This window comes from Emys orbicularis, chromosome 2, assembly GCF_028017835.1.
Source record: "Emys orbicularis isolate rEmyOrb1 chromosome 2, rEmyOrb1.hap1, whole genome shotgun sequence".
Taxonomy (NCBI): Eukaryota; Metazoa; Chordata; order Testudines; family Emydidae; genus Emys; species Emys orbicularis.
Window position 1 is genome coordinate 140,470,343 of NC_088684.1, and position 14,709 is coordinate 140,485,051.

Genomic DNA, 14,709 nt, shown 5'->3' on the forward strand with positions numbered 1-14,709 from the left:
ATGGAGCTTTCACCTCTACATTATCAGTTACATCCCCACATCCAGTTCAGATGGGGCCACCTGTGAGCCTTATATGGTGGCCTGTGAGGTTTACAGGGAATTGTTATTCTACAATTGCTATTCCTGATTGAGTGATTAACTCCATATGCGGATGCTCTTATTCCAGATGATCTTAATCCACTTTCTATTCTGAATTATCTTAATCCGCTTTGGACGTGGATTAGGATAACTCGGAAAAAGTGTGTCTACACATGGCGTTAATCAGAAATAGTTAATCTGCTTTAAATTCATATTTTACCTTATTCCTGATTGTCTTTCACGTGTAACAAGCCCTTAGCATCTTCAATTCAAGGAGCGCAATCTCTACGTCACAAAACCCACCACAATGTGGCATCTTCCTTGCATTTCCTCAAGGATTGAACATAAAAGTCCCGTCTCCCAGAGCCCCGCTGTGTCCACTGTCTCGCTATGTACTTTTTGTATATTTCATTTGATAGCCTGAATATCTGTGTTCTGAGCCCAACTGCGGGGGATGTTTGGGCAACACTGAGTCAGTGCCTTAGAATTGGGGATACGTATGGAGCTCAATGAGACAGTCTCTTATAACACAGGGTGGTCAGAGCAGAACCATGCCTTGTATGTGGATACAGACATTTCCGTGGTGTGATGCCTGATGTTACGGTAATATGCTGCACTTCACCTACTGCCTGCTTGCTGCACCCCAGATACATGCTTCTGAAATGCATTGCCCTTGAACAGTGAGTTGTAACAGGAAACACAGAGCATGCCTGCTTTCATTGCATTGTGCTCATGGCCTGGCTGTTCCTCCTAGTCAAGGCAACTTCCCTCTGCCCCTGCTGCAGGGGGTTCCCAGTGTGTGCACTGATGTTTGTCCATGAAATGATTGCTCTACATTATCATGTGTTTGACAAGCTGTTTCTTAACTGATGGGACTGGGAGGTGGTGAATTTGCTTTTCCTTTTTTATACTGCAATGGATCTCTTTACACAGAGGTGAAGCACAGTGCTTCAGGAATGCTAGGTGAGCCTTTCAAAGTGAACAAAGTCTCCTAGTCCCCATGCAAATAATGATGCTTTGCACTGAAGTACTGGTATGAATCGGGTAATGCACATCACTGCCCTCTGCTGGATGGAATCAGAACTGCAAGGATGTGAGTCAGAGACCCCACACTGCTCACAGATAAATGCCTATGTAGTGCCCGTGGAGTCTCTTGGAGCTGGAGGCTCTGGAGTCTGACTCAGCTGCACTCCAGGAATGAGTGAGCAGGATCGAGACAGCTGTGAAATCCTAAATGGCCACCGATTCCCTTTCCACACGGTGCTGTCCATGTGACGCTCCCGCTAATAGTCGGTATTGACCCCATTTTGCAGAAGGAAGGAGTGAGGCACCCAAGTGACTTTTCCCAGGCCACATGTTGAGTCAGGGGCTGAGTCAGGTAGAGAACCCAGTGGTGGAATCCTGGCCCTGCCAAAATCAATGGGAGTTTTTGTTATTGATTTAAATGGGGACAGGATTTCATCTCTAGGCCCCTGCTCTAACCATTGGATAATGCTGCTTGCTTGTAATCATAACTAGCCCGCCCTCAGAGTAATTCACATTCCCCCACAGCAGAGCGTATTGTTCCGAAGTCTGCTCAGGAGTAGGAGTTCCGTCGGCCATCCACCGCGCACCCTCCAGGACAGTGTTTCAGCTTTCACTGCTGTGTCCCCCCTGGTCCCTCAGTCCACGAGCCCCCACTTCGCAGGCCGTGCAGCAGGCAGTGCTTAAATTGTAACGAAAGAGGTGCCAGAGCTCAAGCAATTTTTTTACATTCATACCTGATGCAGCAAGCCAGAGGTGCCGGGGCTATGAATTGCCAAGTCTAGAGGTACTGGTGCTCAGCCCTGGCAAACATTAAGCGCTGGGAACAGGCCTTAGTGTGCTGCAGAGTGCACGAGGTCTGGGTGAGTAGGGCCAGCTTCACCAGTGCCCTGCACCTAGTGCATTTGTTTGCACTAGTGCAAAGTGTGTGCAAACACTGCCGTTCTGATCTGGCACCATCCTATGCCCATTTTGCATGTATGTCTAGGATGATTCAAGGTGCCAAACAACTGTAAACCGACCCTTGTGTCTTTGGAAAAAATGCAGTTTTCCAGGCCAGGCACAGCTATTACCTACATACTTGCCCAGCCAAGCTGACCTGCCTATGAGCTAGTTGGTAAAACTGCAGCAGGTCACCAGAGCAGCCAGTCTGCTCTTAAGTCTAACATTTCCCGAAACTGAATGCTGGGCTATACCCCTCAACCACGAGGCAAACGCTCAGTCTTTTTGAGCGCATCAACTGAACAGAAAGGACACCCACTTCCTCAAATGCAAAGAAAACAAACCCAGAAGCTGTGCTATTTATCAGTGCTTTTCAGTGAAGCCGGGGGCTGGTGGATGAAATGCAGCCGTTACTTCAGCTTCTCTGAATTAAAGTGTGACTGAAGTATTACCAAAGGGGGACCTGCAAAAGGGCCAACCAAGAGGCTTATGGTGCATCTGGAAAGCAAAAGAGAAAGCTTTGCAAAAAAGAAGAAGAAAGATAGAAAAGTACTTTTATGGGGTTGCTTACAGCCGAGCCCAGGAGGAAGTGCATTGGCAAATCAACCTCAAGCGAGACTTCATTTTTCAAGCGAGCTCTGGAGGGAATCAAAACAGGGCCCGGGATTAGAAGAAGTGGCACAGTACAGAGACGCTTGGAAAAATAGCCACGTTTAAAAAGCAAAATAAAACCCTGGTTCAAAATGTCCCTCAAGCTGCCGCGGAATTGGGATTTCAACCTGAAACTGGATGCTGCAAAAATAGGTATCGTTATTTTTTTACACCCTTAAATTCCTGCTTGAATCAGGGGCCTGTCTGGCCAATGGATCTGATGAAGTGACTTCAGCCTCTGTGCCCACAGTGGGCCAGCTCCTCAGCTGGAGTATATCAGTATAGCTCTGTGGATGTTAATTCACGCTGCTTTACATCAGCTGGGGATCTGGAGGGCTTTAGGGCAAAGCAACGTGGTAGCCTGAGATCTGAAATGTTTGAGCATGTTTCTCAAAGTCGCCTTTGCTTGGATTCAGAGGGGTTGGCAACAGCGTTGTGCTTTCATTCTCTGAAGCCTGGTGCTTTCTAGACTGCTGACCAAATGAAGGCTCATGATGATGGCCCACTAGTGTGATCTGGTTATTACAGGACTGAGAATGAGGAAACCTGACCTGTGCCACTGACTCAATTGATGCGTGACCTTGGGCAAGTCACTTAGGCCAGAATTTTCAGATGGGCTCAGCACCCACATTCAATGCTAAGCACTCAAAAATCTGTCCCTGAGCCCTTTTGAAAATCTAGCTCTATTTCTCAGTGGCTTGGTTCCCCCTCTGTAAAATGGGGTTAACAATATTAGAATCCTTGGTTACCACAAGAGAAGGGAGTCAACCATTTTAGCAAGTGGGCCATTTAGCAGGTCTGTTTTACTCTGTTCTAGGTGTGTGGGTTACATACTTCTCCTAACTGATGAACCACATCCTGAGCTTCAGAGACTTCCCAGTTGAAATCCCAGACGAGCCCCCACTTGTAACACCGACAGACCCCGGTCGTCGGCGGGCGGGATCGAACCTGGGACCTCTAGAGCTTAGTGCATGAGCTAAAAGCCAAGTGGCTGTTAGCTAAGGCTGTAGAGCAAACTCATTTTATCTCTCTTGCTCTAAGTGGTCTCGGGGCCACTAGATTGGACAGAACACCACACCCAGAAGGTGTGTGGGTTACACGTTTAGATCAAGGTATTCAGTTCGGCACAGAGGTTGCTAAAAATTCGGTATCAGATTCTGGTTTGGATACAGCTGCTCAGATACCACACTGATGGACACAGTATAAATACCCAGATAGACAGGTAGCTAGATACATTCCATCTCTTCCGGTTAAAGACTGGGTTGTTTGGATTCAGGGGTTTGGTTCAGACCCTTCCCTATATTGTTGGAAAGGTCATTTCTCCTTGATTTGCAATAAGACCATTTGATGTCATGATATTTTAGACATCCTTTATACACCCAGACCTGAAAAGAAATTAGAGTGACACACTAGATGTTCTTCTCACTGATTACAAATCTGAATGATCTATTGGAAAACAGACCTGGCTAGCGGGGACCAAATAGCATTGTCTTGTGGCATTGGTCCGCGCTAGCCAGGGGAATCTCCTTTGGGGATGCTCTGCATTGTGGAAGGGGGGTTGGGGATGCATACAGCACTGTACCCCCTCAGCTGCCTGTACAAACCAGAGTCAGAATGAAAGTAAGAGAAGAAAAAGGGTCCCACGCCCAGAGGAAACAGTGACTCTGCGTTGGGTTTGTTGACCCACTTGCCTATGTTACCAGCCGCCTCTGATGAATGATCAAAGAGTTCCTTCATACAGAGAGGCCTATGCAATGCGCCACCCTTATTAGGTAATCTCCTGTTTTAAGGGACCTCCCCAAATCTGACATCTGGTAAGCGCAGTTCAGCTCCACCTTTATTAGAAGGCCACCTCCATTAAAGAACCAGCTTTTTCCAGTCCCATTGAGAGTTTGTGCTAAGGGACTCGCCTGTCATTGGCTGGGTCAGGGCTGGCACAAGGCTGAGACATTTAAAGGGGGCATTGGCTCTTTATTGGGGTCACCAGGGTTACAGCTAATGCTGTGAATGAATTCACATGCTGGCTAAAATCAGTGCCCCCAGCCCCACTAGGGGCTTCAGAATGTAGGACATAGGACTGGAAGGAACCTTCTGGGTCATTGAGTCCACTCCCTTGCTATGGCAGACAACTGCATCCTATAATCCAGCTCACAAACTTACCATGCTCCATCTTAAAACTATCTGCTTGCCCCCACTGCTCCTGTTCGAAGGCATGGGGCCTGGGTCTTCTGAAAGAGAGAGTTATTAGCTAGTGTTTGTCTCCCAGCACCTTGGCACCTCAGATGTGGACCTAGACCCCACTGGGCTAGGTGCTGTACAAACCCAGAGCAAAAGAAAGGAATTGCTGTTGGAATTTGCCAGGGATAAAAGTCTGCCTCGGGTCTGCTTTGCCCTAACCTGGCAGTCCCAAGGAGAGGCAGCAGTTTGAGGACCTTGCATGATGGAACAGGCTTTTTGGAGACCCTGCTGATCTAGCATGTTGAGAGTTTAGTTTCCCTATGATCACTCCTTATGTTTCTATTTACCTGCTCTGGTCAGTATTACACAGCAGCTCTGGTTGAGTCACTGTGGCATTTAGCTCACATGATCTAGTGGTTTGAGCACAAGACTCGGATGCCTGTTACTTCTGAGGGCCATTCCCAGCTCTGACACTGACTCCATTTGTGAGCCTGGGTTCAGTCACTTTGCCTTTCAGGGCCTCAGTTTCCCCATCTACAAAATGGGGCAAGTGATAAACTTTTGTCTCCTGGGATGGAGTGAGGGGAGACGTCATGTAGGGTGCTTTGAACATTCAAACATCATGGGCAATGGGTGTGCAGAAGACCACTTGGTAAGTGCACAAGTGTGGTACTGGCTCCCTGTAAAGGGGTGAATTCCACACAACAGTTGTTACATCACACCCTTGATTTCCCCTGAGCTGAAGGATGATCTGGTCTCTACTGTGCTGGGCTTGAATCTGAAGGCTGCTCCATCCTGCCCCACCTGGGTCTCTTGCACATTAGGTGGTCTGTCTTTGCTTCACAGTTAACTCAGGCTCTTACCTGGGTGTTGCCTTTGAGCCCCTCCTGTCCACACAAAAACACTCTCATCTGAGTTTAGTGGTGCTAGTTGGCCTGACTGGGAGTATGGGCTAGAGCCCGGGGGCCTTATTCATTTGGGCTGGAACCTGCCACTTTGCGATGAGGATGCAGGCTAATCCAGTGAAGTGCTCATAGTCTCCTAGTGCCTTCCAGTTCCCACAATTCCCCTCCTGTGCCCAGAAGGACAGACAAGTTCTCCCACAATTCACTGGGAAAGAACCACCATGCGGTTCAGCTCACCGCAGCCCCAAAGACCACTGGGATATGGCCCCCAAAGTCCTTACCGACACTTACGGAGGAGCACAACAGCGGGGAAGAAGCAATGTCTCAGCAAGGGCTTTGCAGTGCGGCTGGGCTAGGCTAACCTGAGAGCTGAGACCTGAGTTAACTCTGCAGTGCAGGCCTACTCTCCTTGCCTGAGAGGTGTGTAGCATACTTGCAGTGTGCATTTGGAGCAACAGGAAATGACTTGATAACTTGCAGATGTTACTCTGCCCACAATACGAGCAGATAGAGGGATGGGTACAGAAGGCCTCGTGAAACTGGCTTCCAGAACTTAGCTGCTGCTAGTCCCATTCCACTCCTGTTCTCCAGTGTTATTCCCTCCGCACGCTGCACCTCCCATCTCAGCCGATGGCTGCACTCGCCTTCAGGAGCCAAATTGCCTCTTCTCTGGTGGAAACCGGGGGCCGATATTTACAGCAGGGCCTTTGCAAAGCTCAGAGACTGGGCTCAAATCCTGCACTTCCTTGGTCAGGACAAAACCCTGTTGACTTCAGTGGGATCAGGATTTGGCTCTTTTAATAAGATATCCCTCTTTCCAGTCTGCCGGAATCACTTCTTCTTCCCATATCTTCTCAAAGAGGGGTACAGCATTTCCACTGAAACATCCAGATCTACTTTCAGGGCCTCTGCTGGAATATCGTCAGGTCCAGCCGCCTTCCTATTCTTCATAAGAACATAAGAACATAAGAAAGGCCGTACTGGGTCAGACCAAAGGTCCATCTAGCCCAGTATCCTGTCTACCGACAGTGGCCAATGCCAGGTGCCCCAGAGGGAGTGAACCTAACAGGCAATGATCAAGTGATCTCTCTCCTGCCATCCATCTCCATCCTCTGACGAACAGAGGCTAGGGACACCATTCTTACCCATCCTGGCTAATAGCCATTTATGGACTTAGGCACCATGAATTTATCCAGTCCCCTTTTAAACATTGTTATAGTCCTAGCCTTCACAACCTCCTCAGGTAAGGAGTTCCACAAGTTGACTGTGCGCTGCGTGAAGAAGAACTTCCTTTTATTTGTTTTAAACCTGCTGCCTATTAATTTCATTTGGTGACCCCTAGTTCTTGTATTATGGGAATAAGTAAATAACTTTTCCTTATCCACTTTCTCAACATCACTCATGATTTTATATACCTCTATCATGTCCCCCCTTAGTCTTCTCTTTTCCAAACTGAAGAGTCCTAGCCTCTTTAATCTTTCCTCATATGGGACCCTCTCTAAACCCTTAATCATTTTAGTTGCTCTTTTCTGAACCTGTTCTAGTGCTAGAATATCTTTTTTGAGGTGAGGAGACCACATCTGTACACAGTATTCGAGATGTGGGCGTACCATGGATTTATATAAGGGCAATAATATATTCTCAGTCTTATTCTCTATCCCCTTTTTAATGATTCCTAACATCCTGTTTGCTTTTTTGACCGCCTCTGCACACTGCATGGACATCTTTAGAGAACTATCCACGATGACGCCAAGATCTTTTTCCTGACTCGTTGTAGCTAAATTAGCCCCCATCATGTTGTATGTATAGTTGGGGTTATTTTTTCCAATGTGCATTACTTTACATTTATCCACATTAAATTTCATTTGCCATTTTGCTGCCCAATCACTTAGTTTTGTGAGATCTTTTTGAAGTTCTTCACAATCTGCTTTGGTCTTAACTATCTTGAGTAGTTTAGTATCATCTGCAAACTTTGCCACCTCACTGTTTACCCCTTTCTCCAGATCATTTATGAATAAATTGAATAGGATTGGTCCTAGGACTGACCCTTGGGGAACACCACTAGTTACCCCTCTCCATTCTGAGAATTTACCATTAATTCCTACCCTTTGTTCCCTGTCCTTTAACCAGTTCTCAATCCATGAAAGGACCTTCCCTTTTATCCCATGACAGCTTAATTTACGTAAGAGCCTTTGGTGAGGGACCTTGTCAAAGGCTTTCTGGAAATCTAAGTACACTATGTCCACCGGATCCCCCTTGTCCACATGTTTGTTGACCCCTTCAAAGAACTCTAATAGATTAGTAAGACACGATTTCCCTTTACAGACCATGTTGACTATTGCTCAAGAGTTTATGTTTTTCTATGTGTCTGACAATTTTGTTCTTTACTATTGTTTCAACTAATTTGCCCGGTACCGATGTTAGACTTACCGGTCTGTAATTGCCGGGATCACCCCTAGAGCCCTTTTTAAATATTGGCGTTACATTAGCTAACTTCCAGTCATTGGGTACCGAAGCCGATTTAAAGGACAGGTTACAAACCTTAGTTAATAGTTCCGCAACTTCACATTTGAGTTCTTTCAGAACTCTTGGGTGAATGCCATCTGGTCCCGGTGACTTGTTAATGTTGAGTTTATCAATTAATTCCAAAACCTCCTCTAGTGATACTTCAATCTGTGACAGTTCCTCAGATTTGTCACCTACAAAAGCCAGCTCAGGTTTGGGAATCTCCCTAACATCCTCAGCCGTGAAGACTGAAGCAAAGAATCCATTTAGTTTCTCCGCAATGACTTTATCATCTTTAAGCGCTCCTTTTGTATTTTCATCGTCAAGGGGCCCCACTGGTTGTTTAGCAGGCTTCCTGCTTCTGATGTACTTAAAAAACATTTTGTTATTACCTTTGGAGTTTTTGGCTAGCCGTTCTTCAAACTCCTCTTTGGCTTTTCTTATTACACTCTTGCACTTAAGTTGGCATAGTGATGGCTTTTCTGATCTCATCTCTGGTTGGTCTGTCACAATTGATTGGAAGGTCTTCGTTGGCTGGGTCAATGTCTGGTGGATTTAATGGTGCTGTTCTATTCAGGAGTTCCTCAAAGTGCTCCGCCCATCTATTCATCTGTTGTTCTATTTCTGTTATAGACTTTCCCTGCTTGTCTTTGACGGGACGCTCTGGCTTGCTGAACTTTCCAGACAGTCGCTTGGTGATGTCATACAGCTGTTTCATATTACCATTGTATGCTGCCTGCTCCGCTTCTGCTGCCAGTCCATCCACATAATCTCTCTTATCCTTCCTAATATTCCTCTTCACTACTCTCTGGGCTTCAGCATACTCTTTTTGCGCTTTAGCCTTTGCTGCTCTAGTCCTGCTGTTATTAACTACTGCCTTCTTCTTCTTTCTATCTTCTATCTTAGTCAAGGTCTCTGCTGTGATCCACTCTTTCTGCTGGTATTTCTTAATTCCAAGCACTTCCTGACATGCTGACCTAAGTGTCTCTCTCACTTTCTGCCATCTGTTGGATACACTGTCTTCCTCTTCCTCAGACCGATCCTGTAGTATGGTACCAAGTATCAGGGGGTAGCCGTGTTAGTCTGTATCCACAAAAATAATGAGGAGTCCGGTGGCATCTTAAAGACTAACAGATAGTTAAGGTGCCACCGGACTCCTCATCATTTTAATTAAAGCTTTGTTTGTTTTTATTGAAATGTCTTGAGTTTTTGTTGAAAATCCTAAATCTGAAACATTTTGGGTTTTCAGGTTTTTATTTTTTTCAATGTCAAGGAAAATGGATGTTTTCAGCAGAAGTAGTACCAGGAACTTTTGTTGATTGTCTGGATACTTTTAAATAAATAAGATCAATCAATAAATAAATGTTCTTACTAAACCAGCCCAAAACGGATTGGGCATTGTTGCATTCTTCAAGGTCTTGCCTACACAGAAATGTTGAACTGCAATAACGATGCCATTAGAGTGCTTTTTTATTGGAAGGATGGCAGCTTTTCATTTTATGCACCTCCCAAGTAGCCCCTAAAAACCATGCTGGGGATGGGTGTAGCCCTGACCCGGGAGGAAGAGTGCCACCTACTGACTCAGCAACATCACTTTTTAAGTGGTTCAGTCATGCAGACACAGTCACACCAATATAAATGAGCGTGAACCAGTATAGCTTATTCTAGTACAGGAAGGGGAACAAGCTATACTAACACTACGCGGCATCTGAATGGTGGCATAACGGCATCCACACTGTAGTGGTAAAAACCTCACACCCATAATCACCATATTTTAGGGTTGCCAACACTGTATTTCAAAAATAAGGGACTGTTTTCTTAGCAGCCCTGCCACATAGCTCAGTGGTTTGAGCATTGGCCTGCTAAACCCAGGGTTATGAGTTTAATCCTTGAGGGGGCCATTTAGGGATCTGAGGCAAAAATCTGTCTGAGGATTGGACTAGATGACCTTTTGAGGTCCCTTCCAACCCTAATATTCTATGATCTCCTCCTGGCAATATCCAAAGAACAGATATTCTTAACTATACCCCTTCTCCCAATAGGATGACCAGATGTCCCAATTTTATAGGGACAGTCCTGATTTTTGGGTCTTTTTCTTGTATAGGCTCCTATTATCCCCCACCCCTTGTCCTGATTTTTCACATTTGCTGTCTGGTCACCCTACCTCCTAATATTATCATCAATAATAATAATAATAATAATAATAAGTGGTACTCACCTACATTCCCCAGGGGTATTTCTTGCTGCTTTTTGCAGTACTCAGCAACTTGTTGTACAGAGATGAAAAAATAAGGGACGTGCCTTGTAATAAGGGACTGTTTGCAACCCTACCATATGGATACCAAGCATATATCAAATTTGCAACGGTGCAAAAATCTGGCCACTTCCCTGTCAGCTTCTCCAACAGCCAGCAGAGGGTGCTCTGTAGTTGTGTTTCCACTTTCATGGGGAGGAAGGCATTGTGGCAGCCTCTCTGTTCTGTACAAAGCAGGACTTTAAATGGGCACATGTAATAAGGAGCTATATGGCCAGTTTACTGGTTTGTCACTGAAGGCAAGTTACTTCGGGGGACGACATGCAGCCGTTGCTTATGAATACACAGCAGCAACTCTGGCCAGGAAGTTGGTGCTGAATGCGAAGGAGAAGCCTGGCTCGCTAAAAGCACACAGGTGGAATTTTAGGCAGCCAAGAGGCAACGCCCCCAAATTGAATAGGATCAGGGCAGCGGGTTTAACACCCTGCTTTGTGCAGAGCTTCCTTTACTTTTTACTGGAACGAAGGCAGCTCAGCCACCTGCAAAGTAACCCCGCAATCACTCTGCTGGGGCAATGGGCTTCACCCTCAGTCAGGAGGAAGAGCGCCACCACGGCTTGCAGCACATCTCCCAGGCACGTGTAAGAGGGCAGAGGGCTGAGTGAAGAGGCAGCACTGACCAGGCAGAGTGCGTGTGGACACAGCCCATTGTTTCCTAGCTGGAGGTGCAGCCAGGGTGTTTAGAGGGAAACAGTCAAAATCAGAAGCATTTAACAAAAGGAAGCCGCTCAGAATGTGCCAAGCTCACAGTTGTTATCAGCTTCCTGTTCTGCAACAGCGGCCAAAAGAGGGCCGGGCCGAACCGTTACCAGCCCACCCGCTGGGACCATCCAGAGAAGCAGAGGCAAAGGTGCCTGGGCACCGGCAATTCAAAGCACAGGAGCGGAAATGGGTTGAAGGTGAAAGCTTTAAACAGGCCTCGTTCGCAAACCTGAGAGGGCCTTTCTGCACACAGGGGCTGGGCTCCGAGCTTGTGAAAGCGGGAACCCACAGAGCTCCTGTGGTTTCTGGCCTGAAACCTGCTAAGGGAGTCAGTCTTATGCATGGCTCTGCATATAGAGTGAATTACAGAAGACTCTCCATTGTGTTAAGTCCCCTACTGGCATAGAGGGGCCTTAAAGGGGGCGGAAACAGGCTCAAGAAATACTCCCAGCCAGGGAGCTCCCAGCTCTGCTCCCAGATCCCAGGGTTGGGGGCCTGTCAGGGATTGGCGGATGGTGCGGGGTGAGCAGGCTGGGCTCTGGTTGGAGTACGCTGCATTCCAGATATTCTTTGCTTCGTACAGCCCACTAGGCAGGAGCGCCGCCAGCTTTTTTGCCGCCCTAGGTCCCGCCCCCGAAATGCCGCCCCCGACAGAGGCGGCGGAAGGTCCCACCCCTGAAATACCGCCGACGACTGGGGCGGCCGAAGATCCGTCCGCTGCAGTCGCCGCCCCCCAAATGTTAGCGCCCTAGGCGACCACCTAGGTCGCCTAATGGGTTGCGCCAGCCCTGCCACTAGGGGAACTGGAGTGCAAGTGAAAGCAGCCCTGATGCTGCCCCCAAACTGCCCCAGAATACAGGAACAAACAACTTAAATCCTTGACCTGAGAGCAGGGGCAGTCCAACTGAGCATCAGCGCCAGGCCCTGGACAGAGCTTTGGGGTCAGGGATGATTGGCCCCGCCTCCTTTAGAAGTGCAAGTGTGTTTTCACAGTCCCGTTGAGACACGCTCTTCTGAGCTGCCTGCAGTGCTGGGTCCACCTTGCTGCTTTCCCCACAGCACAGCCACATGCAACCCACACTCCATCCCATCTGTTACCCAGACTGTAATCACTGCAGGCTAGGAAAGCTAGTCCATAATGCCTCAGCAGGGGACAGAAAGCCTGCAGGGCAGACACAGGGAGCCGTGCCTGTAGCACACAGGGCACTGCTTTCCCCTACAGCACAGCTATTTGGGCGGCAGCAGCAGGACCAGACACCCCACTCCCACAGGCAAACAACTATGTCACAGCCCAGGCCACTGGTATGGACACGTCCTGTTATAATTACAACAGGGTATAGGAATTGGGTGGTATCCCTTTAAATAGTTTGGGAGCCCTCTACTTTGGGGCCTGTCTGTAGGGTGACCAGATGTCCTGATTTTATAGGGACAGTCCTGATATTTGGGGCTTTTTCTTATATAGGTGCCTATTACCCCCCCACCTCCTGTCCAGATTTTTCACACTTTCTATCTGGTCAGCCTGCCTCTCTGTCTTCTATTACAGAAGCCACCAGAACCTAACAGAGCTGCAGTTGCTGTGTGTATCTGTACGCCTTGTATGTTTATATAGAGCCAGTAAACAGTTATTTGGGACCCACATTATCTGTGTGGTTTCATCATCTTAGTGCTGTGTAGAGAGCAAAGGCACAATAGTTACTAACCAGGTACTCAGCATGTTGTAAGTGGGTGTGAAGCTGGTTTGCAGCCAGTCAATGCCGCTGACTGGCTACCAGTTCAGAGAATTTGTAGCATAGACAGGGCCTAAAGCTTCCTTGGTTGTTGTAAAAACAAACAAACAAAAAAACCACACAACCCAAGGAGTCCTTGTGGCACCTTAGAAACTAACAAATTTATTTGGGCATAAGCTTTTCATAGAATCATAGACCTCAGGAGGTCATCTAGTCCAACCCCCTGCTCAAAGCAGGACCAATCTCCAGACAGATTTTTACCCCAGTTCCCTAAATGGCCCCCTCAAGAATTGAACTCACAACCCTGCCTGGGTTTAGCAGGCCAATGCTCAAACTACTGAGCTATCCCCCCTGACAGTAGCACCTAGCGGCTCCAGCCAAGATCAAGACCCCAGCAGGCTAGGGGTAGCACATACACATAGTGAGAGACACCCCCTACCACAAAGGGCATACAGTCTAAATGGACAACACACAAAGAGGGGAAATGACTGACATAACATCATAGCAAGTCAGTGGTAGCTCCAGGATTAGAACCCACTTCTGCTGTGCTCCCAGTCCAGTACCCAAGTCACTAGACAACACTGCCTCCCCTGGTGTGACTCTCTATTGATTTACCCTTATTACAGCTCCGTATGGTTACCTCACACCTACCCCATTCCATTCTGCATCAGACATCACAAGTGGATAGGGGCTTGTACTGCAAAATTTAGAGACAGGTCTGGATTTTCAGCACCTCTAAAAGCCAAACAAGTTTGGAGCTTGGTGCATTCTACAGCAGGGGAGCAGCTGCAAAACCGGGGCCCAAATTCAGGATTCCAACCTCCTTCCCCTCCAAATGTGCTGGTAGCATATTTATTTTCATTGGCCGACCAGTAATCACGGTACCTAAATTACTCCTTAAAAACTTAACAAAGGATAGTAGATTAGAGATGGGATCAAAGCAAAACTCTAGCTCCAAGCATGGCCTATTTCACTAGGCTTTGTTAGCTTAGCGAGGTTGGAGAGGCTTGTAAATATGCTGAGAAAACAGACTGATGCCGCTTCCTTTCTATGCACACTAGAATATACATTCCACTGTGGCTAACACATCCCTCCCTGGAGGGGGTGGTGCCTTACAGATGAACACAGCACTGGCCTTCACTTTGACAGCCTGCAGACAGTATCTACCCCGTTTCAGAGAGAATGGTTCTAAAACAAGTTACTCACTGACTTTATGATAGAGCTGACGAGAAAAACAGCTGTTTCCCAGGCCCTGAACTTATTTGCAAGTATGTAAACACTGGGAAAGTCATTGGAATGGGATAGGTTTTAGGGCCATATTCCTAGGAGGTGTAAAAAGCACAGATTTTCCTACCCTGAGACTTCCAGGTCCTCTGGGGAGTATATAATCTGACCCATCCCCACTTCAGCCTTATGCTGCCTACAAACAGAAAAAGAGGCATTCTGTCTGGGTCTTCATTAGAGGTGGGCCCAAAGCTAAACCTGGCTCCATACACACTATACTTTGGGAAGTTTAGATCTGGATCCAAAACTTCACAGCTGGCCTCTCTCTCTCTCTCTGTAAGGGCTAAACCAAATTCCTCAATCCGACCTCCAGAAAAATTTGCATTTGTATCTTCCTGACTGCAGGGTGTAACCCCTCCAGTGTCCCTGACCAGGACTTTGGAACAACCAAAGAATAGGCT

General features: G+C 47.2%; 1 protein-coding gene across 1 annotated transcript in view; it reads left to right on the forward strand.

Annotated features, from left to right (window-relative positions):
- Positions 1-2,786: 2,786 nt before the first annotated feature.
- The window catches only part of ARHGAP25 (Rho GTPase activating protein 25), a 62,809-nt gene continuing 50,886 nt past the window's right edge, over positions 2,787-14,709 (forward strand). The window contains exon 1 of the mRNA XM_065398215.1: positions 2,787-2,847. Coding sequence (XP_065254287.1) covers positions 2,787-2,847 — 61 coding nt within the window. The remainder of the gene's footprint in view (positions 2,848-14,709) is intronic.